At 42.8% G+C, this 27,161-nt stretch overlaps 2 protein-coding genes across 2 annotated transcripts in view; both read right to left on the reverse strand.

The window, feature by feature from the left end:
• The window catches only part of NSG2 (neuronal vesicle trafficking associated 2), a 41,481-nt gene extending 38,065 nt beyond the window's left edge, over positions 1-3,416 (reverse strand). Inside the window, exons 1-2 of the mRNA XM_036241192.1 lie at positions 3,294-3,416; positions 2,289-2,450 (exon numbers count right to left, since the gene is read on the reverse strand). Coding sequence (XP_036097085.1) covers positions 2,289-2,417 — 129 coding nt within the window. The 5' untranslated portion in view covers positions 2,418-2,450; positions 3,294-3,416. The remainder of the gene's footprint in view (positions 1-2,288; positions 2,451-3,293) is intronic.
• Positions 3,417-13,277: 9,861 nt separating this feature from the next.
• Positions 13,278-26,914, reverse strand: CUNH5orf47 (chromosome unknown C5orf47 homolog). The gene is made up of 5 exons (XM_036241577.1): positions 26,623-26,914; positions 19,466-19,551; positions 17,961-18,061; positions 16,050-16,088; positions 13,278-13,374 (listed from the first exon to the last, which is right to left on the reverse strand). Exons 1-3 carry the CDS (start codon positions 26,912-26,914, stop codon positions 17,966-17,968), a joined length of 474 nt encoding a protein of 157 aa, XP_036097470.1. The 3' UTR covers positions 13,278-13,374; positions 16,050-16,088; positions 17,961-17,965.
• Positions 26,915-27,161: the final 247 nt, after the last annotated feature.

Here is a 27,161-nt window from a genome sequence, read left to right on the forward strand (position 1 = left end):
GAAGTTACTTTACCACTCAGTGCCTGAGGTTCATCATCTTTAAAAACTGGATTAAAGTCGCAACTTTATTATTGGATCTTATTAACTATCAAAAAGGAAAAGAAAAGTGTGTGTGTGTGTGTGTGTGTGTGTGTGTGTGGCTTAGAATAGCATCTAGCCTTTCAGAAGCACTTGGAAATGGTCATTACTATTCTCTTATAGTTTTGGTGCCACATGAGGCCACTTCTAATTGTGTTCTGACCCTTGAGGTAGGTGTGGTTGTCCCCACTTCACAGAGGAAGACGTCGTCGTGAACATCAGGAGTCTGTGACGCTCCCTGGAGGCATGTCCCTTCAAGGATTTGCATCTTTTGGGATGCTTGGTTTCCCTTCCCATGCAGCTCCACAATCTGCTTATCGCCCAGGCTGTGGGACAGACTCGGTGGTTAATGGGCCCGTCTCCTTTCTCGAGGAGAGAAGAAGGCCCTTGGAGGCAGGAGGATGGGGTGGGCAATAAAGGGGGACAGAGACCCTAGTATGTCTGGATGACTTGCAGGCGTGTGAAGGGGTTGGGAGAGAGGTGACTCCACCACAGTCCCTTTTCCTTACACCCCTCTCAGGGGCATGCGGTCTCTGAAGCTAAAGCTGCTGGCTGCAGGGTAAAATTCTCCCTGAAGCCTCAGAAAACCTCAAGAGAATATTTTCCCTTCTCCCGAACTCCCATTATATCTGGGCTCAAATTCCAGCATCGCCACATACTCCTGTGAGCTGGATAAGGAACCAAGCTCCTCCACCCTTCACCCTTTCACCTGTAAATGTGAGTGTGAATCCCAACCCCCGGGGGCAGTGAGTGTCTAGCACAGACGTTCTCACCTTTGGCTGCACCCAGGAGTCCCCTGGAGAGGTTTAACTAACTCTGAGGCCCAGGTTTAACCTCCAGAGATTCTCATGCAGTTGTTCTGGGGTGTGGCCTAGATTTCAGGATTTGCAAAAGCTCCCCAGGGGACCCTAATATGCAGTCAAAAGCTGAGAACCTTGCTATACCTGTACCAGATATTGATTAATGGGTCCCTCCACATTACTTTCGTGTCAACTGCCTGTTCAAATTTCAGTGTCAGAGACCTTGTCGGTTTCTCCCGATGGCTCAAGTCTTCTTTATTCATGCCGCCCCCATGCACATTCTCATACTGACAACCTCTGCACTTTCAAAACAGATGACTCAACCCCAGCCAATCAGCCAGGCCCTTTATCTAGCTCTGGCTCCTCTCTGTTCATTGGATGGAGCCAATTGGTTAAGACACACAATGCCCTTCCTGAGACGCCAATGAGAAAACCAAACAGATGGACTGATCCACTGTTCACTCCTCAGCCAGGGAACTCCATAATTTACCTCCAAACCCATCTCTTCCAGTGTGCAAAAGCTCGCAATGTAAAACCCCAGGTGCTCTCCGATGGCTCTTAAACAGCAATGTTTCTCCCACCTGTGTCCGTGGGCTAGCCCTCCCGACACACACACACCTGTGTACAAATGCCCACCTCCATTCCTCATGGACTGCACCCATGTCAGGAGATGTGCCTGCACCCGGCTCGCGTCCCCAGCCACGCCTCCCCCAAAGACACTACACCAGGCATGCCATCTCCTCCAAGCTCTCCACGCTCTGCACACGCCTGCCCGTCGCCTTCCGTGCCTTTGCCTCCTGTGGGCTGCCTGGAAGGCTTGTACTCACCTTTAAAAGCCAAATTCAAATGTCCTCCGCAGCTCACCTCACCTGCCCTCCCAGCCCCAGCCCCACACCGGAATCGAGTTGTTTCCACCATGCCCAGGTCTCTGCAAGCTCAGGGAGAGCTTTACCGCGACGCAGTGTGACGCGGGATAGGGGTTTGTCACCTGTCTTTTTATAACCAACTTCCGGCACAGGGGCAGGGCCTTAGCTGGTGCTAACTACCCGCTGGGCTGCATCCAATTCTGTCCTGAAACCTATGCCGGCCCATTTTTAAACATCTCCCCAAAATAATCACGACGGTTCTTTCTGTCACCATTTAGAAGCCTATTAATATTCATCTGCTGTGATAAAACTTGAAAAGGGAAGATATGTGAGCAGAAAAACAAACAAAAGAATCCAGAGAAACACTTACCATCACTCTGAAATCACACAAGTGACGTCATGTCTCCGGAAGGAATTAACTACAATTTACAAGAAAGGGAACATATTTGGCTGACGTGGCAATGAAAAGGTTTTGAGGGGGTTGTTTTGCTGCTTTATTTCCTGCGATGGGGGAGGGCGGGGACCGAGGAGAGACCTGCTTTACCTTTTCTGGAGCAGGCAGCTGTAAGTGATTCACCTCCAGGGGGGTGATGAGGGGGACGGTCTGGAACCCATCCTCCACCGTGGGCGGCTTGGCTCCCTTCTCGCTGGGGTTGCTGTTCAGCTTCACCATCCTTACGCCTTTTTCTTGCCAAGCAGTGGGATCCTAGTCACAGTGGGAGGCGAGGCAGGGGAGAGAAAATAGCGCTGTCCTCAACAGCTCCACTTGGGCGGCTTTCGATCTAGACGTCAGGCATCGATCTCCTGCTGGGTTTCCTGACATGATTCCCATTATCCAATAGAACTTCTTTAACCATCAAAATATGCCATCTGCCCACAGGGCTCAACGGCCCTCCGATTTGTGAACGTCCCAGACTCACACACAAAAAGATGTACAAGCTTGAAAGAATACCCCAAACACGAGAGCTAATGTAGGCATAGGATCTCAGGGAGAAGCTTATTCTTTAGCACACAACTAAACCCTGTTATTCTGGATCACCCTGCGGTATGATAAATGTCATCTTACCACCCAGTTGCTATTCTATTCTATTGGCTTTTTTTCAGCAATCTCCCGAAAGCACAGTAAATGCATTCACTGCCTCTATGGGTAGTGCACCCTTTTATGTAATGTGTAGCGTGTACAGGAGACACAGTGTCCTAAAACAAAAACACAAGGACTGGCTTGAACCCGGTCCCGTTATTTAGCCACAGAATGCCTCCATTTCCTCAATAGCAAAGGGCTTTTTTTTTGCTTCCATGGAAAGTTAGCAAGCCCCGTCTTGCAAGATTCCCAACTAAATAAACAAATCACATTTATTCCTTTCCAGCTCCCTTGGAAGACCAATGGCGCTCCCAGCCCACCCCCGAAGCCCAGCACAACGGAATGTCTCCTGTGGATCCCGCGATGGAGCATCCCTAGACAAAACAGGGGTGTTGCGGGGGTGAGGGGGATGGTGGAGGGTTGGAGGATCCTGGGGAGTGGTTAGAGCAAAAACAAATGCCTACTTACTGTGCTGCACTCGTGGGGGTCCGAGCAGATTCCAGCCAATTTGAAGAGGAGGAGGACGCGCGCGAGTCCTCCCTCCCCGGCCAGGCTCGTGGTGCTGAAAGGGCAGCGCCTTGCGTGCGTCTGGATCGGGAGCTTCTGCGAGCGAGCGAGCGCGGCGCCCGCGAGCAGGGATGAGCTGCTGGCAGCCGCCTGCCTGCGCGCGCTCGCGCCCCCTCCCACCGGCCGGGCTCCCACACCATCTGTCATCTGGCACCACCTGCTGTTTCTCATGCATGGCCACAACCAGCACGGGACAAAATGGTTTCAAGCAAGTGGGAGGGATTCTGGTCACACACGCACACAAAATGCAAGGTACCAGGTCACAAGCCATCCTTGAGCCTCGAGGAAGCCTGGAAAAGCACATTTGTTAGGGAAAAGCACCACCTCCGAAGACCTCCCGGAACAATGCTATGAGACAGAAGGGGGGTGATATTTGGTATCTCTCCTGCAGTGTGTGAGCAGTTTTCCAGCCTCTTGCAGACTACTTCCCTCGCTTGCAAAATGTGATTTCTCACAGAACCTACGTGATGGGGTTGGTGGGAGGTGTGAATGTGATAACATGCTGGAAGCTTTTAGCTCAGAGCCAGCAGGGTGTAAACATTGACTGTCCTCACAACGCCACTGTGATCACACAGGTCACATACGGTCACAGAGTTAGTAGAGCACCAGGAACTGGGATCTGAGCCCTGATCCAATGCCACACGTTGAATTGGACAAAAGCCATTTCTTGGAAGAAAGGAAGGGAGCAATTCCAAAAAGTGGAAAGGAGAGTTGAGTACTCCAAACAACAGATATCTATATACCACAATACCATGCCAAACAGTATAAAGTTTATCAACTCTACTCTTGACCTAATAATACACCCTTAAGACAGTGTATGGTTCTGATCTGGATGGAAAAAAGAAATACTTGTTCTTTGGAGCATCAGCTGATAATTGTAGGTGGCTTTCACCATAAGTTACTTATAAAGAATATTTTAAAATAATCTGTGTTTTTAGCATAATATTATATGATTGTTTTCACTTAGAAAATCGTAATTACTATTTATTGTTCCCATGAGTTTGTAACCACTTTCTTTAATAATTTTATTTAGAAAAATTTTTTTTTCTTTCTTGTTTTTAGAGAGAGAGGAAGGGAAGAGGGAGAGAGAGATAGGAACATCAATGAGAGAGAACATCAATTGGCTGCTTCCTGCATGCCCCGCACTGGGGGGATTGAGCCCACAACCTGGGCATGTGCCCTGACTGGGAATCAAACCAGTGACCTTTTGGTGTACGGGTCGATGCTCAACCACTGAGCCACACCAGCCGGGCTCCTTAATATTTTAAAGTATAGTGTGGTATGGTAGTTAAGGACACAGTCTTTGGAGCCAGACTGTCTGGGGTTCCCATTTCTGCCACTTGCTAGATTTATGACCATGGGTAGTTAACCTCTCTGTGCCCCGATTCCCTCAGTGTAAATTGAAGATACTGTTGAATTGTTATAAGGACTAGATGAATTAATATATGCAAAGTGCTTAGAACAATATCTGTAAGTGCAAAACAAGTATCTACTCTTATTCGATTGTTAGATAAGCATTTAAAATTCATTTCTTACATTAATCATTTTTTTAGTTTTCTAATTTATTAATTTTTTTAAACAGTATTTTCTTCTTCCTCATTTCCCAAAGTTTAGCTCATTTTTCCTTTTTGAACTTCCTGGGACAAATATCTAGTTTATTGATTTGCTAATGAAATTAATTAATACTATTTAATTTACCTCTGACATAATCATTCCTCAATTATTTTATAACTAAAATTTTGCTTCTCTGACTCAAGAGTCCTTCAGTAAAATAAGTTCTTTTTCATTTTAATTTCTTAATGCTTGGTTTTCATTGTTGCTAATTTATATCTGTTGAGACTAGTTTTTAGGTTTATTGAATGTGTTCCAAGATGTTTTCTGTATATTTTGTGCTATGGAAAATGTATTAAATTTTCTTGGTGGTCTAAGATATGAATTATTTCTGTTAAAATTATCTGAGCATAGGAAATAAATTATATTCTATATAAATATGGGTTTTTATACATAACTATTAAATCACGATTGTTATGTTATTGAAGTCTTCCACACCCTCACTGAATTTTTACTTGCTTGACCTGTCAAGAAATTAGAGAGGGGTGTAATTATTTTCCATCACTGCTGTGACATTTCTCCTTGCAGTAAAGCCATGTTATTTGGTACATAGTTTCACCATGTTGCATCTTCTTGTGAACTTTGTTTTCATAAGTGTAAAATAATCTATCTGTGTTTTGTGATTTGAATTTCTCTCTAAAATACAGTTGCTAACCCTTCCTTCTATGGTTTCTATTTGCTCTTCCCAGCCTTTTAAAATTGCACTTTATTTCTTGACTAGGTCATTTTAAGTAACCTTTTTAATATGGGGATTAAACTCCTTACAATTATTCTGACAATGACATGTATTGTCTTATACTTGTTATAATTTTTTTGTGATCTCCTTCATTGTTTTGTTTTTTTTTTTTTTTTATCCTCACCCGAGGACACTTTTCCACCTTTTGTTCAGGTAGAGTGGGAGGGAGAGAGAGGAACAGAGAGAGAGAAACATCAACGTGAAAGGGACACATCGAGTGGCCGCCACCCGCACAACCGACCAGGGCCGGGGACAAACTGCAACCGAGGTACGTGCCCTTAGCGGGAACCGAACCCAGGTCTCTCTGGACCGCAGGCCGGCGCTCCAACCGCTGAGCCAAACCGGCCAGGGCTCCTTCATTGTTTTTTACATAAACATTTTTTTCTCCAGTTACTTGGAAGGGACACATGTTTTAAAATTATGTCTTTGGTGATTTTTTAATATGTCAAAAACACATTTGAATTGGCATTCATCTGTCAGCCTCAAGAATAAAACAAATTCTTTTGATTTCCTCCCATGGAAAATGAAATATTTATCACACATTTATGTGTCCTTGTCCTGCTTTTCATTTCTCCCATGTCCACCAGATGTTACTCTAAGTCTTTATTTTTACTGATGTAAATTTGCCCATTTTATTCCCATTTCCCGAGACACTCTTGTCAGAATTGGAAGTGGGAGAAAAGCGAATACAATGTGAATCTTTTTCCAAAGGGCTCAAGTGATGCTTTAGGTGAAAATAATTATTTTACGTACGTAGTTTCAATGAATCTGGGATGCTTCTGTGATCAGTTTCCTTAGGTCCTAGCACTGAGAGGTGTGTTTTGTTTCCATATATAGATATATCTCCAATGAAAGAGATGATAAAAGCACTTTGAATGTCTCATTATAAATCTTGTTGCCAGTTTAAGAATGTTATTCCAAATGTAATGGTGTGATAGAAATATGAGCCTTTTAGAAATCTGTTCTAAGACTCTCCCAGAGGCAAGCATAAAAGGAAGCTATGCTAGGAGCTCTATATTTAAATTTCAAATAACCGCAGTCAGAAAGCTATGAAAAGCATGAGATTCTCTTCCCACTTAAAACGGAAATGGGTCATTGCCTACATTTGACTTAAAGGGGGAAAAGGACAATGGAGAGGCAGAAGGCCCATGGCCGAAAAGCCAGCTCCAAGTTCTCTGACTGGCTAGAAATAGTTGAAGGAGACTCTCAATTAAGGAGGCAAACCCTGCGGGTGCAAACTGACTTCAGCTTAATACAGCGGATGACTTACAAAGGACCCTTCCAATGAAAGCCAGGGATGCACTCGGAAATAATTTGTTGAGAATAAAGGCTTTTTGAGAAAGTTTTTGTATTTTGCTTAGAACTTTGTCTGACTCTTTTCCTGTTAAATGACCCACTCATCTGTCTCTTCGAACAAAAGGCTGTCCAGTCTGTGCTGTAAAATAAGTCACAATTGAGTGGAAAGTTTGGGTTGCAGAACAGGTTCCCCAAAGGCCAACTGTGAGAGCTTTGAATGCAGAACGTGTATTAGGAAGTGCTCTCAGGATGAAGAAGGGAAGGAAAGAAAACAGACCTGGTCAGACCCAAGAACTTGAACTGTCATGTAGTCTCAACAAAGCCTTCAGTCAGTCTCACAAGTACCTCTGCAGCCAGGATAGCCCTTTTCAGTTGTCCTTAACTGAGATGGAGTTGGGTGCTCTTCCCCAGATGGCTCTCTTCATTCAGCCAAGGGCAGTTCCCGGACAAGGCTAATGGCAAAGGCTGTCAGCCAACAGCTAGGGGACAAAGACTTCAGTCCTGAAGGGTGATCCACCTGGGCAGCAGTCTCCAGCCGGGGTCTGTGTCCTAGGCTGCCTCCATGCCATACTTGACGATCACACCCTGTGCCTTCAAATGCCATTCGTATGCGGATAACTTCTAAACTTGATCTCTAGCAGATTTCTTCTGGACTCAGCTCCCAAAATATAACTGTTCCCTTGACATCTTCATTCGGATGGTTCAGAGGTACTTACTTGAAATCTCAACATGTCCCAAACTGCCATGGTCTCTCCTCCGGACCGGCTCCTCCTCCTGTGAGGCCCCATCACTGAATTCCCCATCATCCATCCACTGCTCCAGCCAAAAACTGAGAGGAATTCTTGACGTCTTCCTCACTCCTACATCCAATCACCGGGTTCTGATAACCCTCCTCCCAAATTTAGCTCTCAAACAGCCCGGCCCTGTCCATCTCCATGACTCCTCCTGGCTCCCTCCAGCTCCCCAGCTAACATGACTCCCGACAGCTGTGTTGTCCTCCCGCCCCTCTAGTCTTCATACTCTAGTCCAAGCAATCTCTGTGCCGTGAAATTCTGCTAGCTCCTTACCTAGAACTCCTCAGGGGCTTTTTTTTTTTTTTTTTTTTTTTTTTTAAGATAAAAACCCAAATCTTTAACTTATCTTATACGGCTCTTTACGATTGGTCTCCTGCCTACCCGACAAAGCATCACCTCCTGCCGCCCCCCCCCCACCTCAAATACGTACCCCTCCCCAACCCAGTTTCCCCTGCGGCTCCCTCTTCAGGGGTTCTCTCCACTCCTTTAATTAATCTCTTGGGATTCTTCAGAGCCGTTTAAATACGACTTCCTCAGAGAAGTCTCCCCGAGATCCAGACACATTCGACTCTTGTATGTGCTCCCTTCTTCTATGTTGAAATACCTACTGTTCTTTAAAGCTACAGGAGTATTTGTAATTGTGGTTGAATAAGAATCGGGATTGAGTTCTTGCAACCTAAATATTAACAAGCAGGGGGTGAATAAATTTTGGTTCATCCCATATGATAAAATATTATTCAGTCATTAAAAATGATGTAATAAAATATTGTATTAATATGGGATTTATAATGTTGAGTAAAAAGAGAAATTAAATTGTATAGACATTTCAACTATGTGAAAATATAAAGACTTAAGGACACTAAAATGTTTATAGGTTGTTTTTTTTCCCTGGATGATTTCCATCTTTTCTTAAAACTTTCTCATCTCCTCAAATCATGTTATTTATTTTTAAATTAATGAGAAAAACATAATTTTCTGCTAGAGAAAAAGAAATCTGAGTTCTAGAAAACATAACTTTAAAACCTTTTAAAAAACGGTGGATATGTAAGAGACTAGTAAGCCACATGGTGATTGCAAGGTCACTGGACATCATGAAAGACCTTGTGCAAAATTCCTCTTATGGCCCTGAGACCCTCTGATCCACCAGAGATGACAAACAGACTACAAACATTATTTTTTCTCTCAGCTTTATTGAAACATAATTAACAAATAAACATTGTATATGTTTAAGGTGTAAAATGTGATGTTTTGATATATGTATACATTGTGAAGTGATCCCACAATCAAATGAATATATCCTCACTTCTCAGTTACCGTGTGTGCACCCAATGACACCTGGGTTGACCCCGTACTTGGCTGCGGTGAACGTGGGTGCTCAGCTATCTCTTCAAGGTCCTGTTTTCATTTCCTTTGATCTACACCCAGAAGTAGAACAGCTGGATTATATGGTAGTTTTATTTTCAAATTTTTTTTTTTTTTTTTTAGGAAGCTCTATATTGTTTTCTACAGTGGCTGCACCAATTTATATTCCCACCAACAGTGCACAAGGGTCCCAATTCTCCACATCCTCACCAACACTTCTCTTTTGGTAACAGCCATTCTAACAGATGTGAGGTACAACTCCATTGTGGTTTTGATTTGCATTTTCCTGGTTATTGGTGATGTTTAGTAACTTTTCACATCCTGTTTTTCTTTTTTTTTTTTTTTTTAATCCTCACCCGAGGATATTTTTCCATTTTTTGTACAGATAGAGGGGGAGGGAGAGACAGAGAGAGAGAGAGAAACATTGACGTGAAGGGACACATCGAGTGGCTGCCACCCGCACGACCAACCAGGGCCGGGGACAAACTGCAACCGAAGTACGTGCCCTTAGCGGGAACCGAACCCGGGTCTCTCCGGACCGCAGGCCGACACTCTAACCGCTGAGCCAAACTGGCCAGGGCACATCCTGTTTTTCTTAAACAAAGTGCAACAAGGATGTGAGTGTCCCCTCCCAGAAGATGGCTGTATGTCTTCGCCAAGGAAAGAGAACTTTAGTATTTGCAAATTCCCCATGAAAGGTCCCTCTTTGTAGAGAAGTTTCACTTGCTTGGTTATTTCATGCTTATATTAAAAGACATGGAGAAAGATCATCCCTCACAGATTCATATAAGGTAAGAAGGCCCTGCCTTCCTTTCAATACATTTTCAAAACAGTTGCCAAAGTAGTTCTGTTCAATGTTAGCTGGTTCATGTCAATCAATCCTCTCCTCAAAATGAAGTTTTTCATCAAACTCTGAAGAAAAGGAAAGTCCTCAAAACAGTACCACGCAGTCTGGTGTCTGTTACTCTCTGGCCTCATCTCCTGCTTTTCTCTCTCTCTCTCCCTCTCCCTCTCCCTCTCCCCTCCCACTCCCCCCACTGGATCTATCCTTTCTTCCCTCTCCTCCAGCCTCAGGATGCTGGCCTCCGCTCAGAATGTTTCTGGGCTCTCCTCCTATGTCTGCACGTCTGGCTTCCTTACTTCAGGTTTTATTTTGATGGCACCGTCTACATAACACTGTGTCCATCAGTACACCCCCATCCCCTTTATCTTTGTCTCCATGGTACTAGTTTTTAAAACATTCTGAATATTTTAGTTTGTTATTTTGTTCATGATCTATCTTCCCCTGAATATAGACATTTAATATGTTTTGGTTATTTCTGGTCCCCCAGCGCCTAGAACAGAATCTGGAACATAATATGTACTCAGTAAATAGTACCCAAATAAACAAATGAGTGAATGAATGAATGTTCCACATGAACTGACTCAGGAGAGGCAGGAGACCCGTGACCCGGTGCCCCCTCCTCCAGGCTCTGCCCTAGATCATTATGCAACAGAAGACCCCATCTTCAGGGAGGAGAGGGGGGTACATGTTTGATAACTTCTGTACTTGGCATTACCTTTAGCCAGGATAATTTCAGCTTTCAATTGATCTCTGTCTCTTGACATCCAGAGGGTTCCATTTCATGGTGATTTTTAAATAATACAATAAAAGGTCTGGCTTCTGGCATATACTCACCTACATAATACAAATACTAAAATGATGCCCTAAACTGCTGGGACCAATGGCCTCATCCACAGTCAACTAGGCTATTTCCTGCTGGTTAAAAGATTTCTCTAAACATGACCAGATTCCAGAAAGAGTCCAGTGAGGCCACATGACAAGGGACAGTTAGACGGAGTCCTTTGAGTTCGGAAATATGAAGTCTCCCTCAGAATCTCAGAAAGGACAGAACGGGATAAACAAAGACATTTCATGAAGCCTGAGACAGGTCCTTCACTTAGGAGTCTACAGGTTAATTTGACTTCCCACTGTAACTTATCTAGCAATACAAAACATTTCTACACACGCAATCAGAGTTTTAAATGCGTAGGGATCAGAGGACTCATTTGGGATTATCATTTATTATCAATAAAGTTAAACAGATTAAGCAAATGGTTACTAAGTTTATCAAGAGGAAAAGTGGGATACCCTGGGCTCCAACTGCATTAGTCCTAGGAATGTGAATACTTCCTCACGCTTCACTTGACTTTGGAAAGTGCACAGTAAGACAAATGAACCACATGGCACTGACAATATGCATGAATATCAGCAACGTAATATTAAAAAGTAATATTAAAAGTTCCCCAATAGTCAGTATATGCAACATAATGTTCTCCTTAGAAAATTAAACACCTACGTGAAAGTTTTAGGAAAACGTATGTTTGCAATAAAACTATATAAAAAATAAAGAAATCATATGCACAATTCAGTGTGATGGTTATCTTGAGTGGGAAAGGCAGGGAGGGTGGTTTGGAAGGTGCTGGGCAATAGCATTTAGATATAAGTTACTTTTAAGACATTGTCAGCAAAGAAAAGTTGTATTATGTTTATTATATTCTAGTTAACAAACCAGAGATTTAATACATTTTCACCAGAAAATTTTAAATAAAAATTAAGTGATTTAGAGCACCTATCTAGACATTTATTTCCATAGAAGTCTTTATTACTCCATAGAACAGTGAGACAAACTAAGTTTGTATCCAGCATTAGACTCATATTTTAAATCTAATAAATACTGACACATTTGATAATTAAAACAGACTACTAGGTCAAGTAGTAAAAGTCACATAAATATAATCTACATCGAACTGAACATCCTCAATCACATTTACTGCAATACTTTATGCAGCACAAATTATAGTACAAACAAGTAAATGTCTCCTTTTATAATTTAAGTTTTACAAGCTAGAATTTGAAGCTTTACCCAAGAATTTAGCTGCTTGAAAATTTACCCAACACATTCCTAAGTTGCATGCCCCTCCTTGCCAGGAGGCTTGGCCACTGCATGGCAGGCAAGGCCTAAGTCATCTGCCAGCCAATGTGAAACAGGCAGGCCTGCTAAGCAGTCACAGAAGGACATGCTGCCGCAAATCCTAGGCTGCTCTAGGCTCATGGCTCATAGTAATTAAATTATAGCTAAAGGAAGAAACAAAACTATGAATTATTTTACAGTCCTTACTTCTTATATATTTCATGAGAATTTTGAATTCTTGCCACTTTGTGATGCCACTGTAAGAGAAATGACAAAGCCCCCGTCTCAATGCCCCCGCAGACTGGATGCCATCGCTGTTCTCATCCTGGACAGAAAAGAGGACCTTTCGCCTCAGGGGGAAGCAGCAAGGAGTATACATAGAGCTTGATCACACGAAACCTGTTTGGGTCTTTCCCTCCAGAATTTTCACTTCCACCTAGAACTCTGATACAATTTAGGGAGGGAGACCTCATCACCAAGAGGCAGAAAAACTGGTGTAGGTAATAGGGATTATTATTAATAATAAATAGAAAATAAAAGGACTTCACTGAAAAACACTTCTAAATTATTTTGAGTCTTAAACCTTTCCTTTCATTGACTTAAAAAGAATGTATCTAATAATTAGAGGCCTGAAAATGTAAAGAATGTCTCCTCTAATCCTTGCACAAAATTTTCCAAAAATATTCCATATTATGATATAGAATTCACATAAATTTACTGCCTTTCCTTGGGATGAAAGATGGCTTAAATAACTATTTGTTTTAACACCCAAAATAATTTTTGCTGGGTAAATTGTAGTCTTTTATTATAGAATAATTAAGAAATTTAGAAAATGTGAGGAAGCCAAAAATAATTTAAGTTAATACAAGTTTCATTTAAAAACTACATCTAAATGAAGGAATGAATAAAGCCACAGTTGCAACCTCATTAATAAAAGGTTGGCAATTCTAAATGTATGCAATTGTTTTAATATGCTAATTTAAATGTCATGTGTAAATTTAACTTGAAAGAATATGGATAAGTATTAATTCTGAAAATAATACTTATATGACAACATTTACTGAATAATGTTAACTTGCAAAGACATACCATTAATTTATAAAGAAGGTAGTTTTTCTTTTCAACTATGTAAGTCCCAATTCCAATAAAAAACACCAAAATTAACAAATAATTATGATTCCATTTAAAGTTCTATCTTTAAACTCTTCGTAATCTTCTCGGTAAATATCCTAAATAAAAGATGACAAAATTGAATCTTATTAATACAAAATGTCATAGTCAGCTGTCACTGAAAATTTTTTAACATTTCTAAGACTGTAAAGCAACAGTTAGCCACTCCCTCTGTTTCCTGTTTTGATAACTTTTATGTTCTCTAGTTGATCATGAAAAGCTTCTGATGGACCTGATGTTAACTCGTCTTTTTCTTCTCCACTCTAGTGCCTGCCAATAATATTGGTGACTCCAACAGCCCATTTCCAGGAACTGGTCACAAAAACACTAATCATGGGCCTTTCTCTCCAGGCCACTTCGCCACTCACAAGGACATTGCTTGGACATGGTCATCACTTTGGAACTTCTTTACGTCTAGGTACTGAAACCTCTAAAATGTCCCTAGCTGTCATATTTCTGTGCCCCAACACTCTCACTGAACAGGGCCATTACCCACCTTTGAACTGCCAATTCCCTGGTCTCCTTCAAGCTTCATTTGTCCCCCTCAGCTCCACCGCCCCTCGGTACTCCTGATTTAACCCCAGAAGCCCCCTTTGAAACTGAGTGTCCTCTTCCTCCTAAACACGGTCCGATGTTCTGTTCTCAGTCCCCTCCCTGCGTCCTCACACCAAGGCCTGCACCGCCTGCTAGACCCCAGGCCTCCGTGCAGCATAGAGACCACACTGGTCCAATGCGACACTGCGTGCGCTTGCTTGGGGTCCCCCCCCCCCCGGAGCACCCAGCCGTCACCTAAGTTTCAGCAGCTTCACAAAACCGGCTCTTTCAGTGACTCCTCCATTTATCTGCCTGTGCTCAGCACTCACTAGCCTTTCTTGTCCCTCCATCTAATGCCATCGTACTAGGTGCACTTCTCCTCTCGCTCGGACCACAGTACAACGCCAGGTTTCCTTTCCGCCTCCTGCCTTGTCTCTGTTCCAAATGTTTCCACAAAATGACATCAGATTGCTTCTAAAATGCAGGGATCTGATCAACCCACTGCTCTAAAACGTTCCATCCAGATGATGTCCCAGACATGTGCATGGTCTAATTATCTTTCCATAAAACCTAATCACAGAAGGAAACATAGTCTCTCTCTATACACACACACACACATATGTATATGTGTGTGTGTGTGTGTGTGTGTGTGTGTATATGATACTCTAAGAAGGAAGCTTATATAATATTTTCAGCCCAAAATGCAAAATATGAATAAAATAATGAGACAGTATCAACAAGTCCAGAGGGATCATCTGTAAAATAACTGGCCTGTACTCTTCAAAAATGACAATATCATGAAAGACAAAGAAAGGCTGAAGAACTAAGTATAAAGAAAACTAAAGAGACATGACAATTAGATGCAATATATGATCCTGGACTAACCTGGTACCAGCAAAAAAGTCACTAAAGACATTATTGGGACGACTGGAAAAAACTGGAATACAGACAGTGGCTTATACAGTTTTATGTCCATGTTAAATACCCTGAATTTGATAACTAGTGTGGTGATATCACAGATACCCTTGTTCCTTGGATATATATACACACTAACATATTAAGGGTAATACTTTCTACACACGCACAGACAGAGAAAGAAAGTATGAGAATGACAAGGAAATGTGGCAAGATGTTAAAAATCGGTCAAGCAAGGTTAAGGTTATTCTGGAGTTCTTTGTATTATTTTTGCAACTTTTCTGTACACTTGAAATAATTTAGAATGAAAGGTTAAGACAATGTTCCATGTTTGTTCATGCCTATTGAACAGACTACAAATCCTTGGCCCAGTGTTCCCACGAGAGCCTGTGAAATACAGTCTCAGTGGACTGTGTACCCCTCCTCACTATGACACCCTAGACATTTTCTGGCCTGGCATGTACCTGATCATGCCCGTGGCTAAAATATACTCCCCTCCCCCACAGTCCCATTTATAAAAGTCTATTTTCTCTTTTCCAAGGCCCAGCTTACTTACCTTTTCTAATATTTTCCAAACTCAACCAAACTGGATATAATCTCTCCTGAAGAATTTAATGAGCCCAGGTGATTAGTAAACCAGGGCACAATTCAAAAGAAAGGGGGAAGATGATATGCTCAGTTTTAACCGTGTGAACTTGAAAAGTACCTGCAGAACAGCCTACAGAAACTCAGAGGTACATGACCAGAGGTCAGGGCAGAAGAGAGAGTTAAGGGTCACACAGCCAGAAAGAGTAACTGCAGCTATGAAGATGGGTGAGTTCTCTCAGAATAAATAAGTAGAGAGGGAGCAGGTCCAACAGTCACTCCTGGGGCAGCATTTGTTATTAGGTGGCAGCAAAGGGACACATAAAAAATGCACAGAAAATATGGTCAGAAAGGCAGAAAGAGAACCAGAACATGAAGAAGAATTTGAAGGAGCAGTAGCAAGATGATGTATTAAATGCGGCAGCATGTGCAAAAAGAAAAAAGAACTGAGCAGATGCATGAAAAAAGAAAAGGCACGGGCCATGGAGAGAGCCTGGATGGCACCGCACAGACGGGGCTCCAACAAAGTGTATTAAATGTCAACAGATACTAACGAGTGCCGACTGTGTGCCAAAGGGGCTCAGGAGGGAAACTGGCTGGAATGAGCAATGCTTACACGCTAAAGGTTGAAGAAGACAGGCTATGAAGGGGAATTTTTTTAAGTCTATACTTTATCATTGCTATCAAAATAGATTCTTACCAGAAGATGATTAGAAGATTCATCTTGTGTAGTCTGAGTCTAGAAACAATATAAAACATAAGGAAAATTCAAGTTGGCCTCTAGGAATGGTTTTCCCATGAACAAATACATGTTAGGGAATAAGTTACAATACATTTTAAAAACATGATTATTAGTTTTTGTAATCTGGTTTAAAATCGTAATACAAAATAATGAATTACAAGGATACCTTTTGTTTATAAGAGGTAATTTCTGAAAAACACAGCATATTACTTTGAGTTGCTAAGTAACCCTTACGAGACTGATGGTTAACAGAAGGCCTCTTGCCGAGGCACGAGACCTGACAAGTTCAAGGCTGTGGCCAGAGCACACTTAGATACGATCTAGTCGGCTTGTCAAAGTGACTGGACCTGGATTAAAACTCAGGACAAGGTCCCGGTGTTTTGCACTAAGAAACCACTCACTCCTTTTTCCTCTACTCACCCTTCCTGCCTCATTCTTTTTTAAAAAAAAAAATTTTTTCTTTATTGAGAGAGAAAAAGGAAAGAGAGTGAGAGAGAGGAAGGAAGAGAGAGAGAAAGATAGAAACATCGATGAGAGAGAACATCAACTGGCCTCCTCCTGCACGCCCCGCACTGGGGATTGAGCCCAGAACCTGGGCATGCGCCCTGACCAGGAATCAAACCGGCGACCTCTTGCTGCATGGGTCAACACTCAACCACTGAGCCACACCGGCCAGGCTCATTCCCCTTAACTGGATAGGAAAAGTAAAAAAAGTATCACTAATCTGAACACTGGCTTATATGTCATTATTGCAAACAATTTCTGCTATTATCGATGCACTATTACACAAACAGTAATGAGTTTCTAGAATTACATTGCTTACAAAACAGCATTCTGTTTCGATTATTATTGTTTGAAAATATTCTTCACAAAATCTAAAGATTTACTGTCAAAATAGAAGCTGTTATGAAGTGACCGTACTAAGAACCCATAGAGGCATGCCGCATGGTACCACGTGTATTCGGACATGCACGTGAAGGAAAGAAAATAACTATTATGATTTACCAATTTGTGTGGCATTCTTAGTTATATACACAGAGATTTATGTCCAATTTAATTGGTTGAGAATCCAGATCTTTCAATTACTTTAATAAATATTCTGAATCACATCTAATGTTGCTCTGGCCACAGCATCAAACTCAGTATTGATGCGGCTTTAGGTCATGGTTTAATTTATGAGATGTTTTCCAGGAATGAAGTGATGACATCAAGGCCATAACCCAAGGGCAGATTTTGTTAAACGCATTAGATGGCAGCATCCATGTGACTATATAAAGTGACATCAAATTTTATTTGCTGCTAAAATATTTTTCTTCATCAATATGGATGAGTTTTGTCATCTGTATTAAAAGTCATCATTAAAAGTCAGATTTATCAGACAAGTGTGTTCCCTTTGCTCAGTAAATTCCGGGCAACATTCCCCTTCTGCAATACTCCACTCATCTCCCCCGTGGTCTGCTCTACTCTCTGCTTTAACGTAGATGTTGTACCTTTTCCCCGTACTCAAGGGTATGTTTACTGATTTAGGGCGAGAGGAAGGAAGAGAGGAACATCGACGTGAGAGAGAAACATCAATCGATTGCCTCCTATACATGCCCTGATCAGGGACTGAACCCACAACTTAGACAAGTGCCCTGACCAGGAATTGTACCTGCAAACTTCTGGTGTATGGGATGACGCTCCAACCGAGCCACCTGGCCAGGCAAGCCATGCTTTTCATTATGAGGAACACTGGCTATACAGTAGGCTCATTTCTACCGTCCTGTACACTGCATGCGACAATCGGGGAAAGTGCTGGCCTACTGACTCCCAAGTGAACTAAACTCTTATAGAAGCCAGTTCTTTAAAATAATAAAAAGTTTAACTTACTTTCACTAGATTAATTGTTGACCTTTCAGCCTAAGTCTATATTTTTCATTTTCTTCGAGCATTCTAGAAATCATTTTGTGTACTTTCTTCCACACTAAAACCTTAAAAAAATTAAGCAGAGTTAAGACATGCTGAGGAGAAAAGCAGTAATACATCTTGATGGAGGAACCTGGGAGCGACTCAGCTGTGTTGTGTGTCAATGGATATTATGCTGATAAAGCAACCTTAGCACTTAGAGACTTAAACGTAAATGTAATAGTTTTCCCATGATGACTGAATTCTCTGAATTCTTTTTCCAACTCCCTAGATTTCCTCAGTAGTATTAAATGAACTGTCCTGGATGAAGTTTCCTTTCGAAGGCCATGTCTACAAAGCTCTACCTAAACGGTTCCAACACATTCAATTTTGTTTTGAAAGATAATAAAATAATCAATTTCTATTCCTATGTCTAAACCAGTGGGCCATAATTTGACTTATATTTTATTTCAGATATGAAACATTCCTACTAGGACATACCAAAGCAGAATAACTAGAGAACATGAATGTACCAGATAGAAAAATGAGGACGATGGAAGCAAACACACTGACCTCAGCTCAAACTCTGGCTTTGCCACTCACCAGTTGCTTGACATTGAGCAAGTGTTTTAACCCCATCGAGGAATAACTTCATACATTGGAATATAAGAATTAATGAAAAATATTTGTAAAGCATGTGCTCATGTCTGGCATGCAATAGTTTTAAGTAAATATTGGCTTTTATTCTTTTCTCCTCATCTAAGAGGAATTGGTTCTTGGAAGAAATATTTCATAGTGCGAAGATTAGGTACTCACTCAAAATACATTTGCTGCAAGGGTTAGTCACCTTGAATGCTATTTTATAATATATGTGAGTTATGACTCAAACACTAAGCTCAAAAATACAATTTTATGTGTCATCATTATCAAGTAACAATTTCTTTAAACTGAGTATAAAATACATGGTGGAAATCAAAGATGAGCAGCTAATCTTCACGTGTAAAACATGCAGGCTACCATGACATTCAGACCGGAGGTGAAGAAGGGTCAGCACTAAAGGTCCGTCCTTGTCAGCTTTCCTGCTGGACACTGAACATGCGTCCTTGTCTTCACAGAGCAACGTGCCACCAACAGATACGTGGCTCTTTCCGTGAAACCCATCATTTTTTTGTTGTATTATACGATCTATCCAAGTTTGTTATAGTCTATGGAACATATATTTTCATGCTTTGGAAAAATCTCCTAGTGGGTTACATTTGGATTAAAATGTGTTTTGTACCTTCAAACACTATAAGGACTGTACTTTATGGTTAATGAACATTTCCAAACCAAGTTTCATTTCTGCTAAATTACTTCTACTTTCTCATTTCAGTAAATTAAACTTTTCAAAAGATAAAACTATTTTTACTCTCTTGAATGTTTACCCATTTGTATTTAGAGAGGTTAAGCTAAAATTCAAATGTTGCTCATTCCCCTTTTCAGTAATATACCTTTTGCTTTTTCTTCGTTATTTTGGAAGCTTCGTTGAAATGTATAGGAAACTCAAACTTTTTAGCTAAAGTCTTCTGGGTTGAGCCTAATTTATAAAAGAGAAAGAAGGGAAAACATCAAGGTCAGCACACATTTTCAAGGCGTCACTAGCCTAGAATTATAAATGTCCCTTGAGCCCTCTCTGGGGATTTTTACAGTTGTTGGTGTATTTATGATCACTAGGTAACACCAGCCTACCAATTCTCTAATACAATGGTGGGAAAACCAAAAAAGAAAGAAAACCAGAGGTAACCTTGGAAGTGCCTAGAAAATGTCCTTCCTTTGCTGATTTGAAAGGTGAGCCCCTAAAAGGTCAGCAACAGTAAGCAAGCACCAGAACCCCATCTCGCCCCAGTGTACTTCTGCGATCTCCTCTCTTCTCCATTCACCTTCAGGTACATTTGCTTCCAATTACACAAAACACCTGTGGTTCCCCAAACAGGCCTTCTTCTTACCCGTCCCAGCCTTTGCACTTGCTGTTCTATATGGCTAGAACACTGTGTGTGCGTGCGTGTGTACACACACACACACACACACACACACACACCCCAGGCAAATTTCTACCTGCTCTTCAAGACTCAGCTCCTACGTCACCTCCTCCCTGAAGCCTTCCCTCAACCACGCAGTCAGGCGCACAACACTGGCTCCAGGAACACCTCATACAGAGCACTTAGCCCTTTTACATCTTGTGTTTACATTGTGTTTCCTCCACTAGGCTGTGACCTTCCAGAGGCCGTGGTCTTGTGTGGCTGGTTCATCTTTCTGTCCACACACGACACATAGGAGACACTAAGACAAGTCCGTCAGAGTGAATACGCTTCCTCACTACTCCCTGAGCTATGCTGTCTTCCCAAGTGTTAACTGTTAGAAGAAAACCTAAGGGCTGTGTATCCAAAGACAAAATCGGAAAACACTGGGCATGTGTTCCCTGGAAGCCTTTATAACTGTTCTCCTTTTGTCTGGGACACACCCATCTCTTCCTCGCCTCTCTGCCTCACCACCTCTCCACCCGGCTTCCTCCTGCACATTCAATATTCAGCTTTCCAGAGGCCTCTGGTCTCACAAAGCACCCTGTGCTCAGTCCTTAGAGGATTTCTCCCATCGTTTACTTGAGTGTGTTTTATTCTTCTTTAGAGATCCAGCATCCAATGCCATAGGTACTAGATATACAATAACCATTCCATTTGTTGAGTAAATTAGAACACGTTGTAACGGCACACTGTGAGAAGCATGCTCTGAGTCCGGGTTGGGCACAGACCTATTGCTAAAGAACATTCACTCGCATGAGAAACTCACCCCCTCCCCCATTCTCTCCCAATCTTCTGATTACATTAAGGAGAAAGTCTAGGTGTGGAATTAGTATGTCATTAAGACTTCCCTCAGACTGTCATGAATATTTCTTTAACACTATTGCCAGAAAAGAAACTGCGGCTCCAAAGAGACAATGCCTTGCCCGAGGTCCCAGGGCTGGGTCCCACTGAGATGGGTGACTAGCAGGTCCACTTAGATTTAGCATGAGGAGTGGCGGTGGGGTAGGTAGAAGAAGGGCCCCTGGCCTGTGACTATGTCACCTTTGTGCCTGCTAGTCAGCTGACTCTAAGATAAGGGATTATCCGGGATATTCTGGGTGGGCCCAGGTCACCAATGTGATCACGGGGTCCTGCGGTGGGGAGGGGAGGCAGTCAGTGTCGGGAAAGAAGGAGTCTCCACTGTGCTGCGGCCGTGCAGTGGATGAAGCACCCACGAGCCCAGAAGGCAGGCGCAGCGGAAGCTGGAAAAGGCAAGGACAGGAATTCCCCCCGGAGCCTCCAGAAAGGACAGCAGCCTGCCCACACCGTGGGGGGAACCTAGGAAACCATTCCGACCTCCAAAAAGGAAGGAAATAAGGAGGTGGAAGAGAAGGCAAGGGAACTGAGTTGAACATAGAAAAATAAAGTTAAAGAACGAAGATGCAAAGAAGGGGACGAGCGTCAGGTTGGAGGGAAGCCCGCACCGAGGAGAGATTGACTGGATCTTCATTTTCAGTGTGTAAAGAGCTTTGTGATCTGAGCAACTGGACCACAAAAGGGTTCTGAGTAGGTATTAATACCCCTATTTAGAGATGAGAAAATTCACGCTCTTGGTGTTTAAGTAACTTGGCCAAAGAGACTTGGACCGACACGTAGGCAAAGAAACAGGAAGGAGAGAGCCAACATTCAACATGCAAATGGCTACGTGAATAAGACTGTGATTGCCACTGGGTTTTGAATAGGCAGGTGCTAAATTTTTCTTCTCAAAAATATTAATATTACTGAACAAACATTGTAACACAAAAGTCAAATACAAAAATTAATCATGGTTCACCTACGCCACTCAAATCATGTCTCCTCTGTCACCTTCCCATAGTTTCACTATACACACCCCATTTTGCATGGTTCTCATTACAGTTTAGATATAATTTTGTATCTTTTTACTTCATGTTATAAAAAATTTCCTATCAGTCATCATAATTTGTAACAGCTGCTTGACATTTCATGCCACTAATGTATAATAACTTACTAAATAATGTCCATACGTGTACTGTTGGACGTTTTTTTAAAAAGGCTTCTCTAAGACTTGCTCATGGCTCTTTATGACCACAGACAACCTTCAGCAGACAACCAATCGGGCTGCAATTCAACACTGTATCACCTTTATTAGATTGTTTTAAATGAACTTCTATTTATGGCAAATGGTACAGGTTTTCCGCAGAGGTAATGATATAACGTGTTCTAAAAAGGGATTTAGCTAAGAGGGAGATGTACCTATTTAAATCGATACATTAGGTAAATGACAGTACAGATGAGATGAGTATATGGTGTAGGAAAATAACTCCAGTTTGGGAAGCTCTGCTCTTCACATACACATACTTCTCCTTCCGAGCAAATGCTGTGGCCTTTGGAATGCTATACTTGCATCATTCCCACATGTTCTGTTTGCAAGTCTTACCTAACCGAGACATACACTCCTTGAGCTCAAGATAGGAGCCATCCAGTCTATATGTAATTAGATGGGGAGGATCCAAAATATGTCAAGGAGTAGTAGAGAAAATGGGAAAAAGAAAAAAGAATTGTTTCTTCCATTTGGTACCTCACTGAGCCTGCTCCCATATATACCATAGACTTTGATCCGACTTATGTTTCAATTCTTTCTCTAGTTGTCACTTTCTACATATTCTGACCCTGTCAAAATATATTATAGCCTGGGCTGGTTTTGCATCAGCCTGTGGACTGAAGAGTCTTGGGTTTGATTCTTGGTCAAGGGCATGTACCTGGGTTGCAGGTTCATCCTCGGCCCTGGTCAGGGTCGTGCAGGAGGCACCCAATCGATGTATCTCTCTCACATCAATGTTTCTCTCTCTCTCTCTCTCTCTCTCTCTCTCTCTCTCTCTCTCTCTCTCCCTCCCTCCCTCCCTCCCTCCCTTCCACTCTAAAAATTAATGGAAAAATATCCTTGGGTGAGTATTAACAAATATATATGTATGAGTGTATATACATAATAGTTCTTCCCCAATCACTCGCCATTGCGATCCACACTTGGCCTTTGTCCACATGTTTTTTCATCTGTGGTTCCCTCCTATCTCAGCCCGTGTGACCATGTGTAAATCTCACGAAGCTTCCCTCATTCCCAATTATTCACCACTTTCAAAGAATCCATTTGTACCTCCACAATAGCATTCATTATCCTCTGCTACATATAAATTATGAAGGTATCTCCCAAGTTCTTTGAGAAGAGAGGGCCAACCTGATTTATTGGCTTGTTTGAAATTTAGAAGAGTTACTGAATTTGCCTGCCCCTGGATTTCTAAACTCCACTGTGTCTTACAAAGAGCTTACAGTTTATCTTCCAGAAGTGTACCTCTCTCTGATAGTTTCACTCAACCATTCAAAAATCTTCAATGACTATAAAATGACAGTCTCCAAGGCAGGAGAGAGAAGGAGGGAACTTGAAAGACGCCTGCCTGCAGGAGACCTGGAGCAACCAACAGAATGATTAAATCCACCCTACATCTGAAAATACTAACACATAACCAGGCAAATCAGAGCACAGACTACAGGAAAGGGACTTAAAGGGCTAGACACCACTTAAAGTACCAAGCATGCAATTTAATGTGACCAACTCAGTTTAAAGACGCCAGGAAGATTTAAAGAGACAGTCTTTCAATTGCATGGCTTCTGGGGGAGAAAAAGCAAAAAGGAAGGATCATAAATTAGGTCACAAAGGAAACACCAGTAGCATGCATAAAGTGGAAATGTTACAAACAATGCTCTCTGATAACAATGCAATAACACAAGAGTTTACCAATAAAAACAAAAACAGAAAAACCCTGGAAATAAAAAAAATTTTAAATCTATTAAGCAACTCTAGGGAGAGAGAGGTAATACAAACTGAAATGACAGAATTTAAAAAAATAGTGACAATAAAAACACTACATATTAGAATTTAAGGTATTTAAAATAATGAATAGAAGAAAATTCACTGCACTAAGATATTTTATCAATAAATAGGAAAAATAAAAATAAATGAAATATCCTGCTCAAAAAAGTATAAAAAGTAGGTAGTAAACTAAAAAGAAAGCACATGTAAGAAAATAATAGTTTTATCTTTATTATTAATCTTTATTTATTAATGAGGAAGAGGCTTACCAAAATGACTCATTAAGAAATCCAAATCCTGGGTTTTTTAAAATTAATAAAACAGACAAAACACTGGCTAACTTGTTCATGAAAAAGGCAGAAAGCACATACATACAGAAAAAATGACAAAGGGGAAATAACCATGAAAACACAAGAAATTTTAAACCATAAGACTACTTTGAAGAGTATGCAAGTAAACTACTACAATGCAAGTAAAGTTGGAAACCTAGATGAAATGGAAAATTTCCTAGGGAAATACAGATTACCAAAATTTACCTATTAGAGTTAGAAAATGTAAAGAATTTTCATAGGAGATATAGAGAAAGTTATGACAGAATTATCCCACAAAAAGTACTAGACCCAGATGGTTTCCCAGAAGAATTCTACCAAACTTTCAAACATCAGATAGTCCTAATGTTCTTTAAATTATTCCAGATAATTGAAAAGGAATGAAAAGTTACTAGTTTATTTTATGAAGTATAACTCTGATACCTAAACCAAATAGGAAAAAGAAAAAACAAAAACTACAGCTCACTGTCTCTCACAGATACCATTGAAAAAATTCTAATCAAATTATTAGCAGAACTCAACACTACTTCATGAAATAATGCATCATAATCAAGTAGGATTCATTTCAGGAATGCAAGGTTGGTTCAATATTAGGAAATCCATTTACACCATATGCCATATTAATACATCTAGGGGGAAAATATCTATCTCCATAAATCTGAGAAAGCCTCTAACAAAACTCACCTCCTTGGCCATAATGAAAACACTGAAGAAAATAAAAATTGAGGCATTCCTTTTAATATTTTAAATGTACATGCCTTAGTCCTAAAGCCAGTACCTTATTTAATGGTGAACACTAGAGGCATTTCCCCTAAGATCACGAAAAAGGCAAGAATGCCCACAGTCTCCATCACTATTCATCAACCCTTTACTCGAGGTGTTAGTCTATGCAAAACAAATCTACTGCAAGCACAAGTATGGGTTAAAAATATAAAATTATCTCTCCTGGCCAGTGTGGCTCAGTGGTTGAGCGTTGACCCATGCACCAAGAGGTCGCCGGTTTGATTTCTGGTCAGGGCACATGCCCAGGTTGTGGGCCCGATCCCCAATAAGGGGCATGCAGGAGGCGGGCCAATCAATGTTCTCTCTCATTGATGTTTCTCTCTCCCTTTCCTTTCCTCTCTCTCTAAAATCAATAAAGAAAAAAAAATTGAGTAAGATTATCTCTGTTTATAAATAATAGTATACCTGGAAAATCATGACTATCAGTGCTTGCTTACGGCTCAGGGATGGGGTAGGGGAGGACAATGAGCAGGAATTGTGAGTACTAATGGCCACAGGGTTTCTTTGAGGGGTAATAATAATGTTCCCAAATTGATTGTGGTGATGGTGACACAACTCTGTAAAAAACAACAATGCATTGAGCACTTTAAGTGGGTGAGTTGAATGGACTGTGGATTACATCTCAACAAAGCTATGTAAACCAAAAAGCACAGGTGGAGGGGTGAGCCCTCAGAAGACAGGCGGGGCTTTTTGAGGTGATGGAAATGCTCTGTATCTTGAGTGGTACTAGAGTGACTTTATCAAACCTCCTCAGAATGTATGTAAATTAATCCTAAATAAAGCTGATTTTTTTTTTTTTAAGATCAAGAGGCATCATATGCACAAATGATAAACACTAAAGAGGACATTATGAGCCCGGCCGGTGTGGCTCAGTGGCTGAGCGTGGACCCTGCACCCAGAGGTCACCGGCGGATTCCAGGTCAGGGCACGTGCCCAGGCTGTGGCCCGATCCCCAGTGGGGGGCGTGCAGGAGGCGGCCAGTCCATTTCTCTCTCATCCATGTTTCTCTCTCTCTCTCCCTCTCCCTTCCTCTCTAAAATCAATAAAGACAAAAAAATCTTTTTAAGAGGACAGTATGGAAGAGGAAACCCCATTCACAACAGCAGAAAAGATCAAACACCTAGAAATAAGTTGGACAAAACTACAGAAGGAAATGCTTTAAACATGAACTGTTCCCGAAAGTCAGGAACGCGGACTGAACACACGCAAAGGCAGCGGGTCTGAGAGAGGAAGTGACCCCAGCTCTGCAAGACGTCAGTTCTCCCCCCCCCCCCAGCGAAGCCCAGCGGGAGCCCCGTGAGCATGCAAGGGCCCCTCGCCCGGGACTCCGGGCTGCAGCTCACAGGCAGACCTCTGGCTGCCCTCCTTAGACTGCCCCGCGCACTGGGGCGTCCTTCCCCCCGCAACCCGAAGCGCAGGACAGCCCGCGGACGGGGGAGCCTGGCCCCGACGGACTGGGGGGCCCGCCAGCAGGGGGCCCGCGGGGCGGGAGGGCTGAGGGGCTCACGGCCCTGGGACTCCGACGCCCACAGGGCGGCTGCCGAGGCGGACGAGGGGGACGAGAAGCGGCCTGACCCGCCCGCCCCGCCCGCCCGTCCCCTTCGCGCCACCTGCACGCGCCGCCGACCGCCCGCCGCTCCGTGCGCTCGACGCCCGCGCCGCTGAGGAGGCCGCGCGGATCCCGGGCCCAGAGCCGGGGGGCAGCTCCCCGCCGCCCGGGGCCCCGGCCGCCTCTCCCCGCGGCCCCTCCTGGCCGCCGCCAGCCTGGAGCCCGGGGCTCCCTCGGCCCTCAGCCCGGCGGCCACCCAGCTGCAAGACGCCGCCACACTGGTGCGAGCCGAAGCGGGTCACGTAGACGAAGCGCGCCGGGTCCCGCTCCTGCTTCCCGCGGGCCGCGGCCATCGCAGCCTTCGGTCCGCAACCGCCGCGAGCGCCCTCAGCCACCCGCCCGCGGCCGACGGGAGGGGGGACAGAGGGGCGGACCACGGCGCGGGGGCGGGGCTGCGGCTGGACCACTGGGCGGGGAGCCCAGGGGGAGGAGCACGGTTTGGGGGCGGGGCGACTGGGGCTGGACCACTGTGGGTGTGTGTGGGGGAGCCGAGGGGCGGACCACGGCGCGGGGGCGGGGCTGCGGCTGGACCACTGGGCG

The sequence above is a fragment of the Molossus molossus genome, unplaced genomic scaffold, assembly GCF_014108415.1.
Source record: "Molossus molossus isolate mMolMol1 unplaced genomic scaffold, mMolMol1.p scaffold_m16_p_4, whole genome shotgun sequence".
Classification (NCBI taxonomy): Eukaryota; Metazoa; Chordata; class Mammalia; order Chiroptera; family Molossidae; genus Molossus; species Molossus molossus.